The sequence below is a fragment of the Procambarus clarkii genome, chromosome 79 (assembly GCF_040958095.1).
Source record: "Procambarus clarkii isolate CNS0578487 chromosome 79, FALCON_Pclarkii_2.0, whole genome shotgun sequence".
Classification (NCBI taxonomy): domain Eukaryota; kingdom Metazoa; phylum Arthropoda; class Malacostraca; order Decapoda; family Cambaridae; genus Procambarus; species Procambarus clarkii.
In genome coordinates, this window is record NC_091228.1 from 17,782,348 (window position 1) to 17,810,168 (window position 27,821).

Below are 27,821 nucleotides of genomic sequence, written 5' to 3' on the forward strand. Positions count from 1 at the left end.
CATCCCTGGGGAGCAGACAAGCAGACCGGCTGGGAGCCCACACCAACAAGTCATCGAGATAGGCCAACACCCAACCACCTAATATAAGAAGACTGGTCACCACAACCTGAGTAAGACGCATAAAAAACGTGTGTTGCCAGATTCAGCCCGAATGGAAGGCAACGAAAGTGAAAAACCTGAGACTCCACCGTGAAACCTTACCAATCCATGAACCCTGAGTGAATAGGAACATGCCAATAAGCATCCTTGAAGTCCAGGGATACCATCCAAGCACCCAGATCGAGAAGAAGCTGAACCTGGGACAGCTTCATCCAAAAGGAGAGGCAAGGAATCCAATGATTCACTCGGGACAAGTTCAGAGTGAACCCGAAGATCCGCACAATCCCGTTTCGGAACTGTGAACAAGCGAAAAACCCACTTGAGAAACAAGGTCGTTTTGACCACGCCCATGCTCACCCACTCCAAGATGACCCGACAAAGTGACAATTAGGGAGCCTGCCTCGCCAGCTCAGAAACCCCTCAGAGGAGGAGGAGCTGCCGCCCAATGCCACCAAAGGCCGGATGACATAACCTAAAACACCCACAAATCATGGGACCAAGCATGGGCAAACAGGGCCAGCTATTCCCTCATTGCCCTGTCTACGGAACAACCCACATAAGGGCCAACATGTCCCCCGAGTTGTCGACCATCATGCAGAGCGACCACTACACCAACCAAACAAAAAAGGCCCCTGAGGAAACACTGGCTCAGAAGCTGGCACCAATGGCCCATCTCAAACTACTGAAGCCCGAACCCTGGCACAACCACCCCAGGAAGAGAAAGAACGACCCCCAGAAGTACCAACAAATCAGAAATAGGACGGCAACTGGAAGATGTCGTCATCAAAAACTGAGTCACAATGGCATCTGAAAACAACAATGAACAAAAGGGAGTCGAAGACTCAAGAACCAGGGCCCAAGCAGTCAAGAAAGAGAGCAAGGACAGCTTGTCAACATGCGAGGTTAGAGACAAAAAAAATGGAAACCCCCTCCCAGAGGATAAGGGCAAACAGCTTCAGCAATGCTGCCGACACCCGAGCAGCCGAGACCAGCACTGCAGTCGAAGGCCCAGCTCTCAACGCCTCTACATCCTCTGAAAGCCAGTCTGAAGACCGCTCTAGAAGACTAAGGAAGTGGAAGACTGAGGCCAAATGACTGTGAGCATGATGATCAACAGCAACCAATGCAGCCGAAAGCACGGGGAACCTGAATGTGCAGCTGCAGCAACCTAACTTCACAAGAAAGCGCAGGTACGTAAAGGCACTCATTGAGGAAATCAAGAGAGCCCCCAAGAAAACCTGTCACACCGAGGAGACCTCACGCCACTGAAGCGTGCGGGTATGACAAAAACTGTGCCAAGCCCCAAGATCAAAGAAAGTGCAGTCCTGCAAGCCAGGAAGATCCAGGAACCTCATAATACACCTAGTATGGGGAAGAGGAACCTAACTCAAAAGAGGCCAGGTCCAGAATAGAGGCAAATTCAGGAGGTAAGCACCAAGGGCCTCCCAAACCATTGCAGAGGAAATCCAAGAGATAGAAAACCTCCAGAAAGACAAATCCAAAGAACCCAAAGGAACCAGGAAATGAATCCAGTGGGGGGGGGGATGCCCCCTAAATCAAATTCATACAGGGAAGGAGGATACGAAAACCTGGAATAGTGTAACAACAACCCCCTGCCCCGAAGGCACCAAAACCCAGGCAGGGTCAAATGGGGCCCAAGAACTCCAAGGTGACTACCCCCCGTGCCCCAGGAACCCCGACACGGACCCCAGGGCCGAACCCACATCCACGCCCACCGCCCCTAAAGAAAAGACAGAGTAAAAAAAAAAAAAAAAGCCTCAAAGAAGGGGGTCTGCTTGGAGGACCCAGAAGCCTCAGCGGGATGATTGGGCTCAACCGCCTCTGTACCCGCACCGGATGAAGAAGTCCTCAAAGTCGCCCAAGTCTCATCTCGAGCTAAACCCTGCCCCTACTCTGAAACCCTCAGACATTTGGGAGCTGGAAACAGAGGAAAAGGGGCAGGGGGAGGAATCGGAGAAGCGGGCAGAACCAAGGTCAAAACGACCAACACCCCCAATTCTGGGTCCCTAAAACCAAAATAGGGCTACTCTGGGGCATCCAAAAAGGGCTTCTAACCAGGCACGTTCCAACAATAAAAACCTAAACTGCAACGCTGCCACTGCCTGACCCCTAAGGTCCTCTGAAGAAGAAGAAGAAGAAGAATGGGTAAGGTGGAGGACGAGTGGGGAACGAGTCCAGCACGGCTCGGGTCTTAGGTGTCCCCAACCCAACAAGCAGCATGATGGAGGCAAAATAGATGATCATCACCCTGAGACAAGGGCAACGAACAACCTTCAAACTTGCATAAGGTGAGAGGGGACTCGGAAGACATATTGAAAGCCGCACCAAGTTTATCAGGTTTCGCAACAGTAGTAATCCCAATGGGGAGCCTAGGCACCGGTGTAGCTAAAGCCGGTTGAACCCCTGTCTAATACCAAGCAAACTGAACCCAGAAAGCCGTGCGTGCAACCTCGAGGGATGCAGAGGAGGACCAGCAAACACAACTTAGGTGAACCTGATCAGAAGCTAGGCAGACCACCTTCAGGAAAAGAAAAAGAAAAACTTGAAACCCTGAAAAATACACCACACACAACCAGAGGCCAGACACACAAACATGGACGCCACAAATATGCAAGCTGCGCAAAACACTGTGCGCCCCAGCCAACAACAACACTCACTACCCAGGGCCCAACAAAGAGCCCCACGAGCCCCGCTGAACCCAAAGGGCGAGGTCAACAACATGCACCACCAACCTCAATGGAAGTATAATCCCGTATGTCCCAGGAAAGAAAACCCTGAATAAACAAGGCCAGTACCTACCGGGCACCTAGGGAAGGTAACCCTAGACACACATGCAGCCCAAGTACTTCTTAACCACTTAACTGCGCCAACCGAGTATTCTCGGTCAGCGGGAAACTGCGCCAACCGAAAAAACTCTCTTTGATTTTTCGGTACCAATTCTAAATGTGTACGAGGTTGGTTCTGTACGAAATGGACTCTCAGGACCTCCAGTGAGAGACAGCCATCTTGGAAAAAATTACTAGGATGCTCTAGGGATGCTGGCTGGGTTAGTACTGAATGAGCAACCATGGGTGGCATGTCTGGCTCCCAAACACCTGTCCGACGCGGTGTTGAAAGATAACGCTCTGTCGGTGAAATTCAAACCTTATTGTTTGAAGAACATAAGGGTCATAATATTGGTAAAGCTAGGGGCAATAAGGACCTAACACAAAGGTCAGATGCAAGTGATACAGCACCTATGAGGACGATACAGTGAGCTTATCCAGTTGTAGCTCTGAGCATCACCCTTGCAATCCTATGCTATCTCCAAATTATTTAGATGATACATAGATGAATCGTTTTTTGCGTTCAGTGATGATGCATCTGATACAAGTAGCATAGATGAACAGTGTTAGCGGCTTCCATGGTGGTGTTTTCCATAGATACTTTCAAGAATACCTGAATCTCTTCCTAAATGACGGACACTCTTTGAGGCAAACTGAATCTCTCCCTGTGTGGGACCATACAAAGCGATCTTTTCATGACTACCTTACAAATTGATCTTTTCCTATAATCTTTTCAATACTACCTTATGCTTTACAACCTTGGCTACATACAACCTACAAGTACTAAAGCTAAGGGTGTACGTGAGTGTGTTATTTGCAAGCACACAGAATGAAGAAACAGGAAGCGAAAATTTATCTGTACCTGGTGCACTGAGAGTGAAGTCGCGCTGTGTACCATGGGTTACTTCATTGATTATTACTCACTTCCGAAGTACTGAGTGTGTAATACAATGAGTTACTGTGTAAATAGTGTGTGAAACTGTACATATTGTAATTTTAGTGAATTTTTAACAGGTAATATTGCGACAATAAACATTTATTGTGGACACATTACTGACACATGTATCATAGTTCCATAGAACATTATGAATGTTTTACTGTATACATATTGTAAAGGACATAAATATGCATCATATACGATAAAAAAAAAAAAACGCATTAGAAATACATAAAACAAATAATTGAAAATATATTTGTGGCAACACCCGGTGCTTGAATGGCCCGTGCGACCGTGTCTGGGCGATTTACGCACGGGCGACCAGGCCCTGATGACGTCACAGCGCACCCTGTCCACGTCCCCACAGCCAAAGTAAGTGGAATTTGGTTTTTATTTTTACATAGACATGTTCAGAGAAGGGAATTTATCATTTTACGAAGAAAAAAGAATTTTTGAGATCACTTTATTTCATGCGCACCGGGGGAATTTCACAATAAACTCGGCGCAGCACGGTGGTTAAAGCACATGTCCACCCCACAATAATCACACAGCCGGCACAACTGCACAGGCTAAAATCAGACAGGAGAATGAGGCCAGAGGTAATGTCAGCTCTATATGGCATCAGTCAACGAACTGCTGGCATCAGCACTTAGAACCGTCTGGGCTCCAAGGGGCCTGGGCCCTCTCCCCCCTTCCCTGGGGAGGAGGGTCGCTAATGAGCGGGCGCGCTGGTTGAGTGGACATTTGCTTGTTTATTATTTTAACTTGGAGGAAGTTCTTAGCCTCTGTTTAGTGTTGGGTTGCAATGTTTTACCTTGTAATGTTGGGGGCTTGTAATAGTTCACCTACCTTTCTGGGTTATACCCCCAGTTGATGGCAGACATGACTATACTCTCAAAAGTGGAGTGGTCATAAGCCATTGCTCCCTTCGCCTCTCTGAGGAAACCAGGTTCTTGCTGGTGGATCTCGGTATGCATAAGGACTCCAGTAACTGATGCTCTAGACTAATATGGTGTATATCAGTCCGTTAGTTTCAGGAAGCCGACAGGTCTCACCTCAGAAAATTTACAAGTTCATAATATTTTTGTACCAGAACTTGTAATTAAACAAAGTCCAATGTAAACAACTTGGTTACTACCACCGTTTACCCATTTACTCCTGCAATTTACTTTACTTTAACCACTATGAGGTGCTGTGTTTATTATAAATATGTGTAAATATACATACCTTGAGGTTACCTTGAGGTGCTTCTGGGGCTTAGCGTCCCCGCGGCCCGGTCGTCGACTAGGCCTCCTGGTTGCTGGACTGATCAACCAGGCTGTTGGACGCAGCTGCTCGCAGCCTGACGTATGAGTCACATCCTGGTTGATCAGGTATCCTTTGGAGGTGCTTATCCAGTTCTCTCTTGAACACTGTGAGGGGTTGGCCAGTTATGCCCCTTATGTGTAGTGGAAGCGTGTTGAACAGTCTCGGGCCTCTGATGTTGATAGAGTTCTCTCTCACAGTACCTGTTGCACCTTTGCTTTTCAATGGGGGAATTCTGCACATCCTGCCATGTTTTCTGGTCTCATGTGATGTTATTTTTGTGTGCAGGTTTGGGACCAGCCCCTCTAATATTTTCCACGTGTAAATTATTATGTACCTCTCCTGCCTGCGCTCAAGGGAGTACAGTTTTAGAAGGATCTCTGCACGCTCTCCAGGTCAGCAATTTCTCCAGCTTTGAAAGGGGCTGTCATTGTGCAGCAGTACTCCACTCTAGAGAGCACAAGCGTTTTGAAAAGTATCATCATCGGTATAGCATCTCTAGTGTGAAAAGTTCTTGTTATCCAACCTGTCATTTTTCTTGCAGTTGTGACGGCTACTTTATCGTGTTCTTTAAAGGTAAGGTCTTCCGACATGAGTACACCCAGATCCTTTACATTGCCTTTTCGTTCTATGTTATGATTTGCCTGAGTTTTGTACATGGTTTCCGTTTTTATAAATAAACGAAGTTTCCGTACATAAATGAACATGAGACATTGGTGTGAATAACAGTATGGTGGGAAGAGGAATGATAGTGAGTAAGGTGTTGGAGGAGTGAGGGAGGGCTAGCTGGGAGTGGCAGCTCACACTCGCAGAGTTCTGGGTGTGTTGATGGTGAATGTATATTGTGTGTGATAGTGTATAGTGTGTAAATATGTTGTAAATATACATAAATGAACATGAAACATTGGATATATGAGCAATATATATATATGGACACATTTGTGATGCATGTATCACAGTGTCTTTGGATAGTACGGATGTTCTACTACCATAATATTGTGTACTTGTTCATTATACATAGGATTGGCGAGAAAAAACAAAACAAATGTATTTGGAAATGTATGCAAAAAATGAACAAAAAATCTTTGTGGCAACTCGCGCATGTTGAAGCTGGCGTGCGACAGCCCCAGGGAGTCTACATTACGGGCGACCACCAAATCATAACATCACACGCCATTTTCCAGACCCCATTGCGGCCAAAGTAAGTACAATTTCGATTTTTTTTTTTTTTATATATCTGTGATCAGGAAGGGTATTTAACATTTCCAAAAACAACAACAAAAAATTTGCCAAGAATTTATTTCCTGCACACAGGGAGGGTGCCATATTTGGAGCCTGAGCAGCTCAGTGGTTAATGTACACATCCTCATATATATACTGTACATGGCTGATCCTATTAGTTGATGAGTTCTCTCTCTCTCTCTCTCTATTCAACATCAATTAACCAAAACTGCAGTAATCAATGAACTTGTAGGTAATTACCTGTATTCGTGGCCCTGGCTTGAATATCTGCTTGGCTCATCTCTACAAGAAGTCGCACTATAGCAGGATTATTGTATCTAGAAGCAAGCTGTAATAAAACACATACCAAAAAATCATGCAAAACCAAACAAAAAAACAAAAATAGCAGTGTGTTTACTGTTCACTGATATCTGAACATTGTACATAGTCTTTATCAGTCAAGATCTTCTATGATACTATCACCATAAAATATTTGCTGTTACTTAAAAATGACAAATTATATACCTATGTGATGCTGTTGCGGATACAAGCTATATAGCGGTGTTCTTAGCTCGTGCTGCATATGTTACCCTTTGGTTTCTTACGTGTTATGTTAAATCATCTCTAGATAACTGGTACAGTTGGTCAGATATGTTGTAGTCATTCCTGTATGACTCTTATAACATCTGGCACAGGTGGTCAGATATGTCATGGTCATCCCTGTATGACTCACATGACATATCTCGCACAGTTGGTCAGATATGTTGTGGTCATTCCTGTATGACTCGCATGACATAACTGGCACAGTTGGTCAGATATATCATGGTCATCCCTATATGACTCACATAACATATCTAGTACAGTTGGTCAGATATGTTGTGGTCATTCCTGTATGACTCGCATGACATATCTGGCACAGTTGGTAAGATATGTTGTGGTCATTCCAGTATGACTCGCATGACATAACTGGCACAGTTGGTCAGATATATCATGGTCATCCCTATATGACTCGGACGACATATCTGGCACAGTTCGTCAGATATGTCGCGGTCATCCCTGTATGACTTGCATGACATATTTGGCACAGTTAGTCAGATATGTTGTGGTCATTACTGCATGACTCGCACTTCAAAAGGGTTAATATACGTTTCACATTTTCTGTCATCATTAGGATTGCAGGGTTCCTCTTTCAAGGTGCCATGGGAAATTAGTTGTGATGAGCAAATGTGTGTGTGGGCCACACCAGAAATAGAGCAATAGAATAATGAAATGCATCTTTCTGGGAGACCTTCAGTGGCTTCTTTTTTCATGCCCTGTTTTTCCTGCTTACCCATGGGTTCAAAGTATTTGCTTAGGTTCAAGAGAAGTGGTGGGCTCTAATCAACCCTTTGTAGACTAGAGCTGCCAAGTAGTGGTGGGATTGAGAAGCAGCAGGGTGAATTTTTGGTTGATAATAGTTTTGAGTTTTGTTAGTACCAAATGCTTCTATATGACTGCTTTCAGTTTTGTGACTCTTTCAATTATTTTGAGATTTTTCCTCAATGTGTGGTCTCTATGACACCCTCAACATTTCTCTATGAAAGGAGGATTCTGGTCGCTGCCTCTGGTAAGCAATGAGAAAGTCCAAGATGCTTGATGCAATGATATTGGATGTTAGGTACCAGTGAATAAGCTATGGGGGATTTGCTCAGGAGCCCTCAGAAAAAGGCATTTAATTATACTCAATGCATTATATTTATTACAAATAGAGTAAAAAACCAGCGTTGAATGTAATGAAACGCCATTTTCTGGGTGAGACCCGGAGGCTCCCTGGAGCTTTACCGGCTGATATGCTAATGTCAGACTTTGGCATCAGTCATGTGTATGGAGTTCTAGGGCCTACCGGGGACCACGAGCCAGAACCTGGCCCCCTCAGAGAGGCAAGGGGAGCAATGGCCTATAGAAACCCCCGTGTGGTTGGAAGCATTCTATGTCTACCATCGACCGGGTCAAGCATCCAGAAAGGTAAGCATTCCAAAACAAACCCCTATTCTGGTGAAAATTACTACCTAAAGTCGAACTAGTGGATAGAACTCTTCAACAGAAAACAAGGAAACTAGTATGACGTCATACGTCACCGCGCCGCTGTCTGCGCAGCTCCCCCCCTCCCCGGGAGGGGGAAGGGGGAGCCCCAGACCTCCCACGCCGGCTATCCACCCATCAGTTCTGAGGCTGGATGTCAAAACACGCGAAAAACGCCGAAGCGAGGGAGGGAGGGTTGCCAGGGAGCCTCCGGGTCTCACCCAGAAAATGGCGTTTCATTACATTCAACGCTGGTTTTCTGGGGGAGCCCCGTCGGCTCCCCGGAGCTAACTACCCACAGAGGAAGGTCAAAGGGACAGAACCGGGAGACGGACACCACGCACCCCCCAAGGAGGCGAGACAACCGGCAGCAAACGCCAACCCAAGCAGCAGGCCCCTGCACGAACACCAAAAATCCATGCCTGAAAGACCACAAGGCCACGTCGCCCAGACGGCAGCGAGAGCAGGAAAGCCACGAACGCCACAGGCATGAGGGAAGAACACAGGCAGCTTAGCCGCAAGAACACGGCTGACCACCCAGGACACTATCACCCGCGAACCGGGAAGAACAGAACCGGATCAACGCAAAACACGCTCTGGACCCAAACGCCGTGGCATGCAAACAACAGCGGAGGGCCGCCACTGAACACAAAAACGACACACCCCCGGCCCGACCAACAAAGCACCAACAAACCCTGGACCCCTCCAGAATGCAGCAGCCCCACCCCGCGCCAGAAAAGATGGAGACTGCTGCCACCAAACAACCAAAACGCTAAAACCGAAGGAGCAAGAAAACTCAGCGACTCGACCCCCAGAGGCAAAGGCCCAAAGGAAAAAGCCGACGAAAAAACACACCGGAACCGAAGGGGCACTACCAACCGAGGAGAAGACAGAGCACGCTGTCCAGAGACCAGGATGGTGCAAGCGGCGCACGAACAGGCCGGAGGTGAAACGACGCACAAGACAGCTGACTAACGGTGCAGATGCAACACCAAGACCGAAAGCAAGCTGAAGCGGCTCCGCCCGCGCCGCACGAAAAGAGGCGACAGTATGTGGCAAGACGACGGCCCCCAACCCCCACCAGAAAACCAAGCCAAGAGTAAACCAAGCTAACAAGAGTAACCACCTAAGAAGGGACAGGAAAAGGAAGGACCGCCAAAATACCCCATACTGCCACCAAGAGAAGCACGCAGGTGGGACACCTACCACGAAGCCACCCGACCACCAACCGGAGGCGAGACCGCGAGGCAGAACATAAGCAGCCCCGACAAGGCCCCTCCGAGCCCAGGAAAAAGGCGGAGCCGTGGGAAGATCTCAGGCGCGACCACCGAAACCCAGGCGGCACAAGGAGATGGAACGTCTGCCGAACAGAAAAACTCCCCAAAGCATGCAAGCCCGCCAGGAGTTCAGAAACGACGGGTCTGACGCGAGACATCGCAAGACCCAAAAAAAAAACAACCAGCAGGGCAAGCTAGGAAACCAAAGAAGGCGGAAGGGTCGCCACCAGAACAGTACCCGAACCAAGGGGTACGAACAACTGCAATAGACCGAGACAAAGAAGCACATCACAGGACACAGGCTGACCAACGCCTAAGAACACACGCAGAACATCCCTGCTGCAGAGGAGGCAGGAAGAAAGAGCAGAAGCACAAAAACCCCAGGAGAACAACCAGGGGTGGACAATCAGGCAGGGACAGAAAAACCCCCACGCAATCCCCAGGCACAAAACGGCAGCAAAGTGCCACTCCACAACCGGACACAGGAACAAGGACACGCCACCGTGAAACACGGTACCAATGCACACGTGCAGCAGCAGCAACAGGCACCACTGCAACATGCAACATGTAAATAGCAAATCCCTTCTGCAAAGGCAGAGAACGGAGCAGGCAGACCCCAGACAGGGCCAACGGAGACACGACAAAACCCTGCAGGCCCAGAAACCTGCACCAGGTGACCGACGGCGGAGAAACCCCGCTCGATACCTGCTGGATGAGGTACTGGGAGCTCTTTTACACCTGAAGCCCGGCCCAAGGCCAGGCTAGACCGGCCAGAGGGTTGCCCACCAGGCAGCTGCTAGGAGCAGTCCACCGGCCCACATACCCCCACAACCAGGACGGGCCAGAACTGCCATACAAAAACAGGCTAGTGCGCCCTGGAAGTCCACGGACGAACCAGCAAGAAGGTTTATGCTCGCAAGTAGGTCGTGTAACAAGCACAGACCTCTGATGGTAATACAGTGTTCCCCAAATGTGCCAATAGCACCACTGCACACCACTGGTACTATCCCGCAAGTTCTACCAGATAGGCGGGACCCAAGAGCCAGAGCTCAAATCCTGCAAGCACAGCCAGGAGCCTTACCAGGTGAGTACAGAACCAACCCTACAACCCCCACACCTCACAACATTAAAAAAGGAGGGTCCCCTGAATGACTCCAGCATGGGTTGGACATGCACATGAGGGGGACAGGAAGGGATGAAAAAGGGACAGTCACTGGTGTGCGAACGGTCTCAGTCGTACAAAAATATACCTAAATAAAGACAGGTATATAAACAACACCGCATCCAGCGCCCGGCCAAAAGACGCCAGACCGCAGAAACTCACCTGGCGAATGGTGGCACGAACTTGACACGACTCAACCGTGCCCAGAAGAACCTGGAAGCACCGCCAGGCGAAGACGCCAGAGCCGGACCCTGCCGGACCCGCAGGAGAGCAGGGAGAGGCGAAGGAGGTGGTCCACACCCATGACACAGGGAAAACCGCGGTGTCCTCCCCATAACTGGGAACCAGGATACCTCCGGCGCGAAGGGGCACATACCGCAGCCAGGGAGAAGAACGAGAGGCGAAGCACTGTAGCAAAAAGGGCGCAAAACACCAGCACTGAAACACCGCCCAGACCAAAACAAACTCCACGGCGCATGCGCATAACACGCTGGCCGAACCGCACACCCTCCCTGCGGGAAGGCGCCAGCCAGGACTACTGCACGAGAAAAGTAACCAAAAGAGGAAGCAGGAACAATAAAACCGGCCAAAGAAGCAAAGAGCCCAAAAAGGAACCCAACCGGGCGACAAGGAGCCCAACCGGGCGACAAGCAGCCCAACAGGGCGACAAGCAGCCCAACCGGGCGACAAGATGCCCAACCGGGCGACAAGCAGCCCAACCGGGCGACAAGCAGCCCAACAGGGCGACAAGCAGCCCAACAGGGCGACAAGCAGCCCAACAGGGCGACAAGCAGCCCAACAGGGCGACAAGCAGCCCAACAGGGCGACAAGCAGCCCAACAGGGCGACAAGCAGCCCAACAGGGCGACAAGCAGCCCAACAGGGCGACAAGCAGCCCAACAGGGCGACAAGCAGCCCAACAGGGCGACAAGCAGCCCAACAGGGGGACAAGCAGCCCAACAGGGCGACAAGCATCCCAACAGGGCGACAAGCAGCCCAACAGAGCGACAAGCAGCCCAACAGGGCGACAAGCAGCCCAACAGGGCGACAAGTAGCCCAACAGGGCGACAAGTAGCCCAACAGGGTGACAAAAACGAGGAGCCGACAGACGTTCCAATAATGCGGGAAGTAGCGAAAAGCCTTCCCGTACCCTTGAGAACACAGAAGCCAACACAAGTCCCGAAGGCACACGAAGGCGCAGGCGCACCCGAGATCAGAAGTCACGCAGAACCCCATTGAACGGGAAAACATGACGAAAACACCGTCCCAAAAAGGGGTGGGAGGAAACAGCCACCCACAGGACGGAACCAACCGACTCAAAGGCCAAGGAACCGAGCCCGGGGAGAGGCCGACGCCCAACAGCACGTACGGCGAGTGGAGAGGAAAAACCCCACTCCGCGTTATCTTGAGGTTATCTTGAGATGATTTCGGGGCTTTTTAGTGTCCCCGCGGCCCGGTCCTCGACCAGGCCTCCACCCCCAGGAAGCAGCCCATGACAGCTGACTAACACCCAGGTACCTATTTTACTGCTAGGTAACAGGGGCATAGGATGAAAGAAACTCTGCCCAATGTTGACCAGACCACACACTAGAAATTGAAGGGACGACGACGTTTCGGTCCGTCCTGGACCATTCTCAAGTCGATTGTCGATCTCAAGTCGATCGCTTGAGATCCGTCCATTCTCAAGTCGATCGCTTCCAGCTCTGCCCAATGTTTCTCGCCGGCGCCTGGTATCGAACCCAAGACTACAGGATCACAAGTCCAGCGTGCTGTCCGCTCGGCCGACCGGCTCCCTTGCGTAACCACAAGCCCCGCCTAGAGGGGGATAAAAAAAACCCCACGGGGTCCAACGGGGCCAAGGCCCCCCAAGTAAGCCCCTTCCCAGCCCCGGGAACCTACACGACAGGCCCCGGGGCCGAGCCGTTCCCCCAAAGCCCCGGCCGTACCAGAAAACCGGGGCAGCCGTGAAAACACTAATGAAGGGAGCCCACTGGCAGACATGTACAACACGGCAGGAGGAACAGGCTCAAAAGCCCCCGTCACTACCCCGGAAGGGGAATTCCCCGAGACTGCCCGAGTCTCAACACCATCAAAAACCCCGCCCCGAACCTACAGACGGTAAGGAACCGGATGCAAGCAGGAAGGGTGATCCAGGGAAAAGACAAGGGGGCGTGGATGGAACCGAAGCAACCAACACCCCCTAGTCCCAAAAAGAACTACAACGGGGCAGCCCCGGGGCTCCCGGGGAGGAAACCACGAGAACGTTGCCACCACCAAGGCTCAAGTGCAACACCCCTGCTGCCCGCACCCGCTTTGTTAGCACAACTGGGTAACCGAGCCACAACGAGCAACCAAACTCGCAGGACTCCGGGTCGAAGGTGTCACCGACCCCACAGGCAGCAGACGGAGGCAAAACAGAGAGTTACCCAGAGACAAAGGGTGAGAGCAACCCTCAAACTCGCTGGAAGCGAGGGGGGGACACTGGGGTCACATCCATCGGACCCGTGCGCCCCCAGGGGTTTCCCAGGGTCCCGAGTGTTTACTATAAGAGGACTCGCGCTCAGGTAATCCCAGGCAGGGTACTGCTAACCGGCACCCAAAGCTACCAAACAACTTTCTAAGAGCTGAACCCCCGGGACGTGTACACTCACAGGGACCTAGCAGGGGTACCACCAGAAAATACTCAAAACACAAGGGACACAAGGGGCAAGAACGAAGGCAGACCCCCCACCAGGTAGATAAACAAAAAGAAAAAGAAAACCCCGCAAGAGGACAGCGTACCCAAGCGGAACAGAGCCGGCCGCTATGATTGGTAAAGACAAGCTGCACAGTACCCTGCGCCCCACCAGTGCAAAAACTGCCCCTTACTCTAAGGCGATCAAGGGAGACAGAACACCCGAGCACACAAAGAGCGGCCGAAAATCAAGCAGTAAACGGCCAAGCAGGGGCAGGACCCAAGGAACTTGTGGAAGGTGGCCCCAAGCCCCAAGGGCAGTACTTACAGGGCACCTAGGGAAGGGAACCCTAGGCGCATGCAGCCCGAGTACTGAAGAATCACTCCCGGCTCACGCACCACCTAGAAAACAGACACCACACTCTAGGTACAGTGCTGAAACAACCACTGGAGCCGGAGCACATAACCGTTGCCTATAGCATCAGCCGAAGAACTGATGGGTGGATAGCCGGCGTGGGAGGTCTGGGGCTCCCCCTTCCCCCTCCCAGGGAGGGGGGAGCTGCGCAGACAGCGGCGCGGTGATGTATGACGTCATACTAGTTTCCTTGTTTTCTGTTGAAGAGTTCTATCCACTAGTTCGGCTTTAGGTAGCAATTTTCACCAGAATAGGGTTTTGTTTTGGAATGCTTACCTTTCTGGATGCTTGACCCGGTCGATGGCAGACATAGAATGCTTCCAACCACACGGGGGTTTCTATAGGCCATTGCTCCCCTTGCCTCTCTGAGGGGGCCAGGTTCTGGCTCGTGGTCCCCAGTAGACCCTAGAACTCCATACACATGACTGATGCCAAAGTCTGACATTAGCATATCAGCCGGTAAAGCTCCGGGGAGCCGACGAGGCTCCCCCAGAAAATATATTAAATAGTTTCTTTGTGTCAAAATAAGAAATATGTCTCATTCTGTGTGTGCAGAGTGATGATGGTCTTGCTGAGAGTGAATTTGAGTGATCAAGATGGTGATTATGATTTTTTAGTAACTATATTTAGTTGGCATTAACTCTAGTGAGGACAGGTTGAAGAGCCCACAAAAATAATTTTCATGAGGTTTACATGCTTCTCCAAGCCATATCTTAACTTTTGCCATTTTTCTTATAGAAAAAAAGGTATAGCATATGTTATGGCAGACTAGGTATTTAAACATCTTGTCTTCTACCTCCTCAGCTGAGGAGGTAGAAGCCAATTGATCTCAAACTTACATGTAAGGGCGTTACACCTTCTTCATCACGAACTTCAACAGAGGCCATTGACTGCAGAAGCATCTTCGTAATTTCTTCATATCCCTTCATACTTGCTATATGTAGAGCAGTCTGACCATTGTTATTTTTGTCATCAATTTTTTTGTACCCTGACTTTAGTAGCTCCGACACAACAATTATGTTACCTGAAATGGATATACAGCATTGTATTTACAGTATACACACAAGCCAACACTCACATTCAAAAGACATTCAAAAGGTGACACCCCTAGGGTCAACACTTGCAGCAGAGGAGCTCCAGCATATTTCAACAATCCTAAGTATTGTAGTACAGGTTGATGGTAGTGAGTGGTGTCCCAGAGATCATAAAGGTATAGTGCTCTTGAAAAATAGGTGAGATAACAGGAAAGTGCTAAGGGAAGTGAAAAATCAAATGAGAAAATTTGCCCAAGTGTTTCCAGAGCAGAGAAGAACATTCAAGATGGCCACTGGCAAGAGGAAAAACCAGAGCTTAATTTTGTGGGATTCAATGAAGAAAGCATTGATATTAGTAGTCTATAAAACAAGTTGGTAAAATTAGATACTATAGTGAACTCTCATGTAGAAATAATTAGTAAATTGAAAGAAAGTAATGACCATTTGAATAGCAAAGTTTTATGTCTTGAGGGTTTAGTGAAAGACTTGCGCAAGGATAAGAATCAATTGGAAACAAATTGCAAAGCCATGGAAGAAGAAAATAAACTCTTAAAAATAGCTTTGGAAGAAGTTAAAGTAAATTTAAACATAAATGACTACAATAGGTTAGGCAAGGAAATTCAACAGGAGAAACAGCTTTTGTCAGCACAGATGGAGGAAGTTACACAGGGAATAGAACAGTGCAAGAAAGATATGCAACTCACTTATGCACAAGTGGCCAAGGAGAAGGAAAAAATAGAAGAAGCAGTAAAGGAAGTCAAACACTGCAGCAACCAAGATAAAACAAACATTAGGCTGGAAGTGAGAAAGGAATTGGCATCTAACCCGAAGTTGGTGCAAAACACAGTTGATCGGAGTAAATCCCTGATAATTTTTGGTTGCAAAGAAAAGGAGATAACATCTAGGTCAGAAAAAGCTGTAGAAGAAGCGAAAGCAGTAGGTAAAATTGTTGGCCTCGTGGAAGGTCTTACAACCATAGAGAATGTGTGCGACTACAGGAGAATAGGCAGATATGTAAAAGGGAAAGATCGACCTTTGAGGATCACTCTAAACAGTGCCAAACAGAAGGAAGAAGTACTCAGGAATGCTAGAAAATTACAAAGTGAAGATGGGAAAGTGTGGTCGTTAAGACGAGATCTTTCAAAAGAAGATAGAGAGAAGCTGAAACTGAACCTCGCCGAGGTAAAAAGTTTAAATGAGAGCAGGAATGAAGAAGAAATCAATTCTTTTCTCTACAAAGTGATAGGGGTAGGCAGGCCAGTGAAGTGGTACATGAAGGCAAACCAACAAAATCAATAGAGAGGGGGAGTGAAGAATAAGGAGAGGGGGAACAAGTTCCTGAAGATTGCATACACCAACATAGATGAAGTGAGATCGAAGATACTGGAGTTAAGTGATGTAATACAGCTGCAGACACCAGACATTGTTGCACTAACGGAGACAAAACTTGAAGATGTTATTTTAAATGAGGTCATATTCCCAAGGGGCTACTCAACTTGGAGACGGGACAGAAAAATTAGGAAAGGTGGTGGCGTTGCTGTGCTGGTGAAAGAACACCTAAAGGTGAAAGAAATAATGACTGCCAATCCACAAGAAGTTGACATAATAGCACTAAAGATCTGCCAAGGGGTTTGATAAACTAATGATCATAAATGCATATAGTCCACCGCCAAGCAGCACATGGTCAAAGGAGGAGCTAGATAGTAAACACGAAGGTCTTATAACAATAATGAGAGAGATTATAGCGAGAGCGGATAACGATTGATCACGACTGTTGATAGTCGGTGACTTCAACTTGAAATCCATAGACTGGGAAGCATATGAAGCTAAAACAGAAGATTTTTGGACCTGTAGATTTGTAGACCTCATCCTGGTAACATTCTTGTATCAACATTGTGACGATACAGGCATACCTCAGAATAAGAGTTTAATCCGTTCCTGGAGACGCCTCGCCTTCCGAAAACTCGCATTCCGAAGTTAATTTCCCCATAAGAAATAAAGGGAAATGAATTAATCCGTTCCTGACTACCCCAAAAACCCCACATTAAACTAAATTTTTATACCTAATTTACCTAATTCATCTAAATAAACCTACAAAACTGTGTTCCAGTTATTACTTACCTTGCTGTCGAGTGCTGTAGGCGTATGGAAGATGGTGAGGAGGGGGGAGGAGGAGAGGAGTTACTGTTTGGAAGGGGAGTCCCCTTCCATAATCACATCACATAACCCCATGCCTTGTAACACTATGGATACCACTTCTCTTTCTAAATTTTTCAAACCAGCCCCTGCTTGCCTTAAACTCTTTCTTATCTGCATCACTCGTTGCAGGGGTATTCTTTAGAAGGTCTTCGTGCAACACCCTGGCTTTCTCACAAATAATGGCCTCCGAAACACTATCACCCCTCAACTCCTTGTCGTGTATCCAAATTAATAACAACTTTTCCACTTCTTCAAGTATTTGTGGTCTTTGTGCCGTTAATGTTCTTACTCCACTTTACTTTTGCCACTTTAGCACCCATAATCTTATTTTTCTTCTTAAGTATAGTGCATATTGTTGATGTGGCTTTGTTGTACTGCCTACAAAGTTCAACAACACGTGTACCGTTCTCATGCTTCCGAATGATCTCTTGTTTCTCCTCTATTGTCATCCTCACATGAGCTTTCTGGCCTTTATCCTTAGCACTGGCTTTCTTGGGACCCATGGTGAGATATATAATAACAAATTGTATAGACAAATCACCAAAAATCCAAGAAAACACTGAAAATCCGCGAGAAGAATTGATGTGGGGGTAGTCACTGAGCGCGAGACAATAATAAACTGAGGGGCGGCGGGGCGGAGGGGCGACGAACGCGCTAGGTCGGCTGTACGAGTATCAACAAACTCGCGTCCAAACTCGCCTCCCGAAGTAACCATCGCCTTCCGAGACAAATTTTTGGAGTAAATACACCTCGCCTTCCGAAAACTTCGCATACAGGGACAATCGCATTCCGAGGTACCACTGTAATCTCCTTCAAGAGATTGAGCCTGCTCTTCCCTCCAAAAATACGTCGCAACAAATATATAAAACTACTATGGAAGAAATGTCCAACAACGACAACAACATCTCCAAGGTTTGCCAGAGCGCAAAACGTATGCAGCCAGGGACACCTGCTCAGCCTCAAACCGCCAAACTACCTGTCTTGTTGCCGGCTACTCGCTGATTGGCCGCCGGTCTGGCTGAAACTGCACTCCACCCACCATACTACTCGATGTCTGGGGCCGCCACGACCTCATTCCTTAGAATATTCAGTGCTTTCATACGGTTAACACTTCTTCCTGGTAGACTGAGCTTTGGCTTAAGTGTACTAAGAGAGGTGATAGCTTAAAGCCAATATTCCCACACCTCTCATTTTATTATATATTGCACAGCTTGTTATTGCTCACTTGTCTTAACGTAACTTTTCATTTTTTCCATTTAATTATTCTTATTATTTTGATTGATTGATTTTATTATACGAATTTGTATGTCCATTTTATTCATGTTTTGTTTATCTAACGTAATTAAAATTTCATTGTTAAAATTTACTTGTGTTTTGTGTGTCTTCTCCTTACCTTACCACAGACGAAGTTCCAGATTTTCTATTTTTTTTTATTCTATGTGACGAGGCCATACCCCTAGCTTTGAACAGCGAACACCAACGCGTTACCGTCACATATTATATGGGGGCCTGTCCTAGGAGCTTCACTCAGGTACTGGTGCCAAGTGGTAATTTATGGTAAGCGTATTTAATTTTGTTAACGTAGCTTTACTATTTTTCATATTCAATTTCATTTTTTATATGGTGCGGTGTATTGTGCATTACGAGAGTAACATGTGGTGAAGGTGAGACAACTTTGGATTACGTGGTGACTGTAGGCCGCAGTCATACTCTTAATTGGTCATCTCTCCCTCCGTGTTATTACTCGTGTTTACCATCTTTGTCCCTTGGATATTTCTCATTTTGACAGATCATCATATTGGTACCCTGGTACTGTGGTCTGCCCCGGGTCAAGAGCACCCAATCTTCTGCAATCTGACTGTAGGAGGACAAAGAGGGCCATAGTTCCTCTAGCTCGAACTTTAGTTGCTGAATTGGGACCTCAGCAGCAGTTCTCGTCACCAGTTGACACCTCGCACCCCTACACGTCAGTCAGAGATGATGATACATACAACGGTAGGGAATTAGCTTACTTTTTCAGAGCACAAAAGTTCGCTAATTCTGTAAGTATCATACTAAATTCAGTAGGAAAAACTTGCTTTATGTCCTATAGAGACTCGGCAAGGTATGCCTACATCCTTGGACTACCAATTTTACTTTTGAGGCAATTAACTGTTTCATTTGTTTTCGAAACTCTGTTTCATTTGTTAGTAGGATTTTCTTGCCCTTATCCTCTTACATGAGTACCGGGTACAAGATTTCCTGCGCCCTTGATTTAAATTAATCATTTAACATCTTATTCTTAACTTAAATTGTTAAAGATCCCACAGGATAGGTATCAGTTGCCACGTTGTCCTGTTTCTGACATTCACTATAACTGAATATTCGTGTTACATTTATTTGCTAATTTCACCATGTTTCGTCTCCAAGCTTTCCGTGCAAATCCAGCAGGTGAAATAGGGACTTTAAGTCGTGCCAAGAGGACTGAATTACAAACTCTTGCACATGAGTATCAACTAGAAGTTCCCTACCAAGCCAACAAAAATGACCTGCACAACCTGTTGCTGGATTACTATTTAGAGCAAGGTAAGATAGACTCTGAAACTCATGAAACTTACTATATTGCAGATAAAACTGACTTGGCAACGATGAAACTCAAACTAGAGCTGGCCAAGATTGAACGTGAACAACAAGAACGAGCTGCTGCCATACGAAGGGACGAACACGAACGTGAGGCTGCTTTGAGAAGAGAAGAACAAGAACGCGAAGCTGCTTTGAGGAGAGAAGAACACGAACGTGAAATCGCCCTCAAAGAACGTGAAGCTACCTTGAGGAGAGAAGAACAAGAACGTGAGGTTGCAATACTCCGTGAACGTGAACGAGTACAGCTTGAAACCAAACAACGCGAGTTGGAGATGCAACGTGAACATGACAAGCAACAAGCGACTCTGGCTCTAGAGTGTCGTCAACGAGAATACACGTTGGAAACTTCACACCTCGCTCAACGCCAGCAAGCTACTGCCAATCTTCCCGTCAGTTTTAATATATCACATGAAAGTAAGTTAATGCCATCCTTTGTAGAAGCAGAAGTTGATGTGTTTTTTACCACCTTTGAAACCCTTGCTAATCAACTCAGTTGGCCTGTCGACCAATGGGCCACACTTCTCAGAGTCCATCTTACAGGTAGAGCTGCAGTCACACTCAGTACTTTGGCGTCTGAGAATGACTACCACACTCTGAAACAAGCAGTGTTGGACGCCTACCTCCTCTCTACTGAAAGTTATAGAAGGAAATTCCGTGACCACCTGAAGGCAAGTACCACTACCTTCCTCGAGTTTGCTAACACAAAACGGAGATATTTCATGAAATGGCTGGAAGCAGCACATGTCTCTACTTTTACAGAACTCGTCAACCTGATGCTTGTTGAAGAATTCTTGAGGCGTGTGCCGCCTCCTGTCCGTCTCTACTTAGCAGATAAAGAAGAAACCGACTACCTGAATTGTGCTAAGTCGGCTGACACTTACAGCCTCATCCACCGGCTGACACCAGAACCATCCTCCAGTAAGAAGTCGTGGTACAGTTGCGAGAAAGTGAGCCCCGATCAAGCTGGTTCGCAACTGTACTGCAAGTATTGTAGACTCTATGGACATACCATAGACAAGTGTGGTAAGTCTCAATACAAGGGAACCACTGACCCACAGAAACCCAAACCAACCCCTCCTAAGTCCGGTAAGCCTGTGATGAATGTTGGTGTTGATGTTAATGATCTTTCTCTTTTCAGTAACCACCTGTATACTGGAACTGTCTCTGCCAACGGTTCAAATCCGGAGGGACGTTTCAAATTGAAGATCTTGAGGGACACAGCGGCTCTTCAATCGATCATCTTGAAGTCGGCTGTGCCCAACATCGTCTACACCGGAGAAACTGTCTTCATCACTGACCTCACTGCTACCACTCCACACCCTCTCGCCAGAGTCCACCTGGATTGTCCCTACGTGAACGGAGAAGTCCAAGTCGCCGTCAAGGAAAAGCCTTTTCCCATGCCTGGAGTGCAACTTCTCCTAGGCAACGACTTGGCAGAAGACCTGCAACCGACCAACCTGATCGTCATGGACAAACCCCAGGTGTGTAACTCTGTGCCAAGTAACCCTATTCTAGCGTATGTTCCAGCAGAGGTTCAAGAGAGTGATGAAGTTTCTCCTCCGGTTCTCGTGACCACCCGTGCACAAGCCGCACGTCCGCAGCCAGCTGACTCTACTGCTACCGCTGTCCCTCAAGACCCTCAGAAACTACCCCCGCATCTGACCAAGTTGGAGTTCCGTAAGTTGCAGAGGGAAGATCTTACTTTAACACCATTGTTTTTCCAGGCTGAGACTCAACCCGACAGTATTCCTGGGTTCTTCCTAGAGAACGACTTGCTCTACCGCAGATATAGACCCAGTAAACTGAAGGAGGAGGACGATTGGGCCAACATCGAACAACTTGTGATTCCTACCAGCCTGCGGCCCACTATTCTACTCCTGGCCCACGGAGCGCTCTCCCACTACGGCTTCAACAAGACTTACCATGGAATTCGTCAAGACTACTACTGGCCAGGTATGGTAAATAGCGTCAAACAGTACGTAAAACAGTGTCATACATGTCAGATGGCAGGCAAACCGAACATCTCCATTCCCAGAGCGCCACTGATTCCCATACAGGTGCCTGCGGAACCTTTCCACAGACTCATAATAGACTGTGTTGGTCCTTTACCTCGGACCAGTTCAGGTAACGCCTACATCCTCACCATCCTGTGTCCTACCACCAGATTTCCCATAGCAGTTCCAGTGAAGAACATCACGGCTGCTACGGTTGTAAAACATCTATTGAAGATCTTCACTCAATACGGATTTCCCAGGGAGATTCAGAGCGACTGTGGTACCAACTTCACCAGTGATCTCTTCAAAAGGACACTGGAGGAGTTCAACATCAAACAGGTATTGTCCAGCCCCTATCATCCTGCTTCACAGGGTTCTCTTGAACGTAGTCATCAGACTATCAAAGCACTCTTGAAAAAGTTTTGTAATGAAACCTCTAAGGATTGGGATAAGCAAATCGACCTTATAATGTGTATTTACAGAAGTCTCCCCAATGAGTCCCTAGGAGTATCTCCTTATGAGATGCTCTACGGCCGTAAGTGCCGTACTCCCCTTAAGGCTTTCAAAGACTCTCTCAGAGATGCCACCTTCAGTGAGCATCAGAATGTGCCCCAGTTTCTTCAAAACCTTCAACACATTCTAGAGAGAGTCCACCGCTTTGCCCATGATAATCTATTGAAAGCCCAGGAGAGGATGAAGACTCATTACGACCAGACCAGCAAAGTAAGAAAATTTAAGCCAGGAGACTTCATTCTAGCATATTTCCCTATCCCAGGTTCACCTTTACAAAACAGGTTTTCAGGACCCTACCGTGTCAAAGAGTGCAGAAATAACAACAACTACGTTATAGAGACTCCAGATATGCGGCGGAAGACCCAGCTGTGCCACGTCAACCTCCTGAAGCAATATAATGGTACTCCTCCCACTGTCCTGACTAACTGTTCTACCTTCACAGAACCCTACATCCACAGTGAGACCTTCCCAACTTCTCCTCCCGAAAGCACTGACAAGGAGTCAGCGCTTTCTAATTCTGAAATCCTTAATGATCTTCCCAAATACTTTCAGGATAATAATCGTGCTCCTTTGCCCTATTCTAATTCCACTCTCACCTCGTCAGATAAGCCCTTCATCCTCCATGTCGACGCCAGTGGTACCGACGTTGGTGGTGTCGTGATGCAGCAACGAGGCGAGGAGAACACACCTGTCAGCGACTACTGCTACAAGGAACTACGGAACAATTGGCAAGGAACTACTCTTCATCATCCTGAAGCTCCAGCACTTCACTCCACACCTGAAAAGTGCTCGGTCCACCATCAACACGGACCACACCACCCTACACCTCCTGCAGCACGCCCACTTCTCATCTCAACGTCTTCTACTATGGGCTTGCTAACTGCAGAAATTCAACCTGGAGACACACTATACCAAGATTCCGACAACATCTTAGCCAATGATCTCTCCAGAGTTTATGAAGTAGAAGTGACTCCATCCATTACTCCACCACATAACGACGTACTTCTTCCAGAACCGCAGGCTTCGGGGGAGAGTTGTGACGATAATCTCCTTCAAGAGATTGAGCCTGCTCTTCCCTCCAAAAATACGTCGCAACAAATATATAAAACTACTATGGAAGAAATGTCCAACAACGACAACATCATCTCCAAGGTTTGCCAGAGCGCAAAACGTATGCAGCCAGGGACACCTGCTCAGCCTCAAACCGCCAAACTACCTGTCTTGTTGCCGGCTACTCGCTGATTGGCCGCCGGTCTGGCTGCAACTGCACTCCACCCACCATACTACTCGATGTCTGGGGCCGCCACGACCTCAGTCCTTAGAATATTCAGTGCTTTCATACGGTTAACACTTCTTCCTGGTAGACTGAGCTTTGGCTTAAGTGTACTAAGAGAGGTGATAGCTTAAAGCCAATATTCCCGCACCTCTCATTTTATTATATATTGCACAGCTTGTTATTGCTCACTTGTCTTAACGTAACTTTTCATTTTTTCCATTTAATTATTCTCATTATTTTGATTGATTGATTTTATTATACGAATTTGTATGTCCCATTTTATTCATGTTTTGTTTATCTAACGTAATTAAAATTTCATTGTTAAAATTTACTTGTGTTTTGTGTGTCTTCTCCTTACCTTACCACAGACGAAGTTCCAGATTTTCTATTTTTTTTTATTCTATGTGACGAGGCCATACCCCTAGCTTTGAACAGCCGAACACCAACACGTTACCGTCACAACATGTTAAACAAGCTACGAGGATGAGGGTAAGGGGACGTTCCCTCCTTGCTAGATTTGACATTTACCAGGAAGGAGGAAGAGATATTTGACATTCAGTACCTTCCTCCCTTGGGTAAAAGTGAACATGTCTTATTGCGAATAAAGTATGCAATGCGTTATAATCTGGAAGAAAATAAGGAGGTTGAAGCAGTTGAAAAACCTGACTTCAGGAGAGGACATTATGGCCACCTTAGAAATTTTTTTAGTGAGTATAATTGGACAGACTTGATGCTAGGCAAGGAAGTGAATGAGATGTAAGTCAAGTTTTGTGAAATATATGATAAAGGCACAAAAAAATTTATACCAAAACAGAGATGCAGAACTAGGAAACAGGATTGGTTCAATAGTAATTGCGAGAGGGCCAGAGACCAAAAGACACAAAAATGGAATCAATACAGGAAGAGGCCAAACCCCCAAACATACCAGCGACACAAAGATGCGAGAAACAACTACACGGCAGTGAGGAGAGAGGCAGAAAGAAATTTTGAAAAAGGGATTGCAGACAAATGTAAAACAGAACCAGGTCTATTCTATAAATTAAAAAACAACAAATTGCAGGTAAAGGATAATATTCAGAGGTTGAAAATGGGAAATAGATTCACGGAAAATGAAAAGGAAATGTGTGAAACACTAAACGAAAAGTTCCAAAGTGTGTTTGTACAAAATGAAATCTTTAGGGAACCAGACACAATAAGAATTCCAGGGAACAACATAGAGCACATAGAGGTGTCTAGAGATGAAGTGGAAAAAATGCTCAAGGAGCTAAATAAGAACAAAGCAGTTGGTCCAGATGGAGTTTCACCAAGGGTTCTGAGAGAATGTGCACCTGAGCTCAGCATTCCACTTCAACTGATTTTTCAGGCATCCCTGTGTTGTAGCTGATGCGTGGAAAAAGGCTAACATAGTTCCAATCTACAAAAGTGGAAACAGGGAAGACCCCCTTAATTATAGACCTGTATCACTGACAAGTGTAATAGTCAAAATATTGGAAAATATAATTAAAACTAAATGTGTAGAACATCTGAAGGAAAATGATATAATATCAGACAGACAGTATGGTTTTCGATCTGGAAGATCCTGTGTAATGAACTTGCTCAGTTTTTATGATCGAGCCACAGAGATTTTACAGGAAAGAGATGGTTGGGTTGACTGCATCTATCTGGACCTAAAAAAGGCTTTCGACAGAGTTTCCCATAAGAGGTTGTTCTGGAAACTTGAACATATTGGAGGAGTGACAGGTAAGCTACTAACATGGAAGAAAAATTTCCTGACAGAAAAATGTGGGCTGTAATCAAAGGCAAGGTATCGGATTGGAGGAATGTATCGAGTGGAGTACCACAGGGTTCAGTTCTTGCACCGGTAATGTTCATTGTCTACATAAACGATCTACCAGTGGGAATACAGAATTACATGAACATGTTTGCTGACGATGCTAAGCTAATAGGAAAGATAAGAAACCTAGATGATTGTCATGCCCTTCAAGAAGACCTGGACAAAATAAGTATATGGAGTAACACTTGGCAAATGGAATTTAATGTGAATAAATGCCATGTTATGGAATGTGGAATTGGAGAACATAGACCCCACACAACCTATAAATTATGTGAGAAATCTTTAAAGAATTCTGACGAAGAAAGGGATCTAGGGATGGTTCTAGATAGAAAACTGTCACCTGAGGACCACATTAAGAACATCGTGCGAGGGGCCTATGCTACACTTTCTAACCTCAGAATTGCTTTTAACACTTTCGCGCTCTCGGCGAAGGTCACTCAGCCAACCGTATGTGCGCGCGGCGTTTTTATCGCTTAAGCGTAAAAACAAAAATGTGTATACTCTTTTTACTTTTCTGACCTTAGTTTTCATGCTACGTATTTCATTTTGGTACCAACGTGTTCGCAATAAAATACTCTAGAAGAACATCAGTAAAAACGGTCACGAAAGCTATAGAGATACCAGCATGAAATAAATAACTACGAAGATGAGTCGCCGTGAGCGCTCAACAGCAACAAAATGTTTTTACTCTTGGGATTATTATCACCTCTACAATTGTCCTACAGCCTTAATTTTGGTATCAATGGACTCCCAATAAAATTCCCAACACGGTGATATGAATATAATCGTAGAATAATGGTCCCGGCCCACCCGCAAGAGTGTGGGAAGTGGGCGCACTGTTACCCGGTAACGGTGACCGGACGACACACGCGCGAAACGTTGCTTTGAAAGTTTATACTTATTTCACTGTTCTGATATTATTGTATGTATGTCATTCATTTTTGTGGCAATGTTTTCGCAATAGAATGTTCTATGAGCTAAATTATACTACACAAACTTGGACCAAATAGGTGTACTTACCAAGGGAAGGCTGGTTGTGGAACAGTAAGTTGAGCATTTGTTCTTCACTCCACCTTCTTCAGGTTCTTCATTCCTGAAGTTGCTCAACAGATGGTTTGTAGGTGGAGTGAAGCTGTTGCGGGTGGTTACTTCTTCACCACCCAATACACCTGTTTCCGGTGGTAATTGGTGTAGCAGGGAACAACACAGAGTGCAACACCACAGGTCTTGCATCCATAGTTCGTGTCCTTCCTTTTACCGGACCGTGCGCATGCATGACACTTGAGACGTTTGGGCAGTCTGTAAATTTCATGTTTCAGTTTGTAGTTCATGCGATTTTCTGAATCAACAATAGGGTGGCCAGGTCCTCTCGCTGGAGGTGTAACAGGAGTTGCAGGAGAGTCAGATTCATCTGACAAAACAGTTTCGTCAACTGGCAGTGTGGCAGACATGTCGGGTTCAGATTCGTTGCCTGCTTCATCTTGAGGTGGTGTAGTGAACAAAGGCCGCCTCACACCAGATGATCCGGGAGTTGGCATGACGTCAGCATTGGCAGGAGCTGAGTCATCATTTATGTCTGGAGCGTGCCGCAAGTGTTGAGATGATGATGTTGTTTTAGGCCACTCCTCTGTGTCCCAGTGCAATAGGGCCCAGATTGCCACTTCGTGGAACTGTAGCAATGTTAGCTTTTTTCGATCAGTTGTGTTGTATTTGTACAAAACATAGGCATTATGCAATGCCATTTGCAGGAAATAAAAGGTAATCTTTTTGGTCCACTTGTGAGTTTTCCTGGTAAAATGGTAATATTTAACCATTTGATCGAAGTGGTCCACACCTTTCATGAACTTATTGTACTTGCAAATTGCAGTCGGTTTGTTCACTAATACCTGTTGTATTCCACTTGTTATTCCACTTGTTTACACTATAATCGTTGTGGGTTCCAAAATCTTCCTCCAATACCTCTACATCACCTTCAGCTTCTGATAAATCCTCCACAAGGCCTGGAATTTTCGTTGGTGTGAGCTTCACTCCGCTCCACTTCTTAAAAATTTGGGTTATTTTGTCCACTCTCGATGACCTGGAGGCTTCCTTGGGCGTAGAAGTGCTTGGGCCTTGACCTTGATCCATTTTTGATGAAGTAATTGGGTATAATCCACACGGAAACGGGTAAAAATGCTCAAGTTTGGCGCACGAGGGGAGCGTGATCGACTCACGACACGTGACACGAAAACAATGGGCCCGTCACGTGACCGGGTAGGCCGACGCGCCAGGCGGCCTAGTGGTGAGAAAGAGAACTTCATGGCGCGTCGTTTGAAACAAACCCCAATGAAATCGGATTAAAATTGAATTTTAT

The 27,821-nt window shown here is 46.7% G+C and overlaps 1 protein-coding gene across 5 annotated transcripts in view; it reads right to left on the bottom strand.

Moving 5' to 3' along the window:
• Shark (SH2 ankyrin repeat kinase) overlaps positions 1 to 27,821 on the bottom strand; it is a 433,095-nt gene that overhangs the window by 310,776 nt on the left and 94,498 nt on the right. For all 5 annotated transcript variants that reach the window (XM_069314561.1, XM_069314558.1, XM_069314563.1 and 2 more), the window contains exons 5-6: positions 14,836 to 15,020; positions 6,670 to 6,757 (exon numbers count right to left, since the gene is read on the bottom strand). In XM_069314561.1, the coding sequence (XP_069170662.1) occupies positions 6,670 to 6,757; positions 14,836 to 15,020 (273 nt within the window). The remainder of the gene's footprint in view (positions 1 to 6,669; positions 6,758 to 14,835; positions 15,021 to 27,821) is intronic.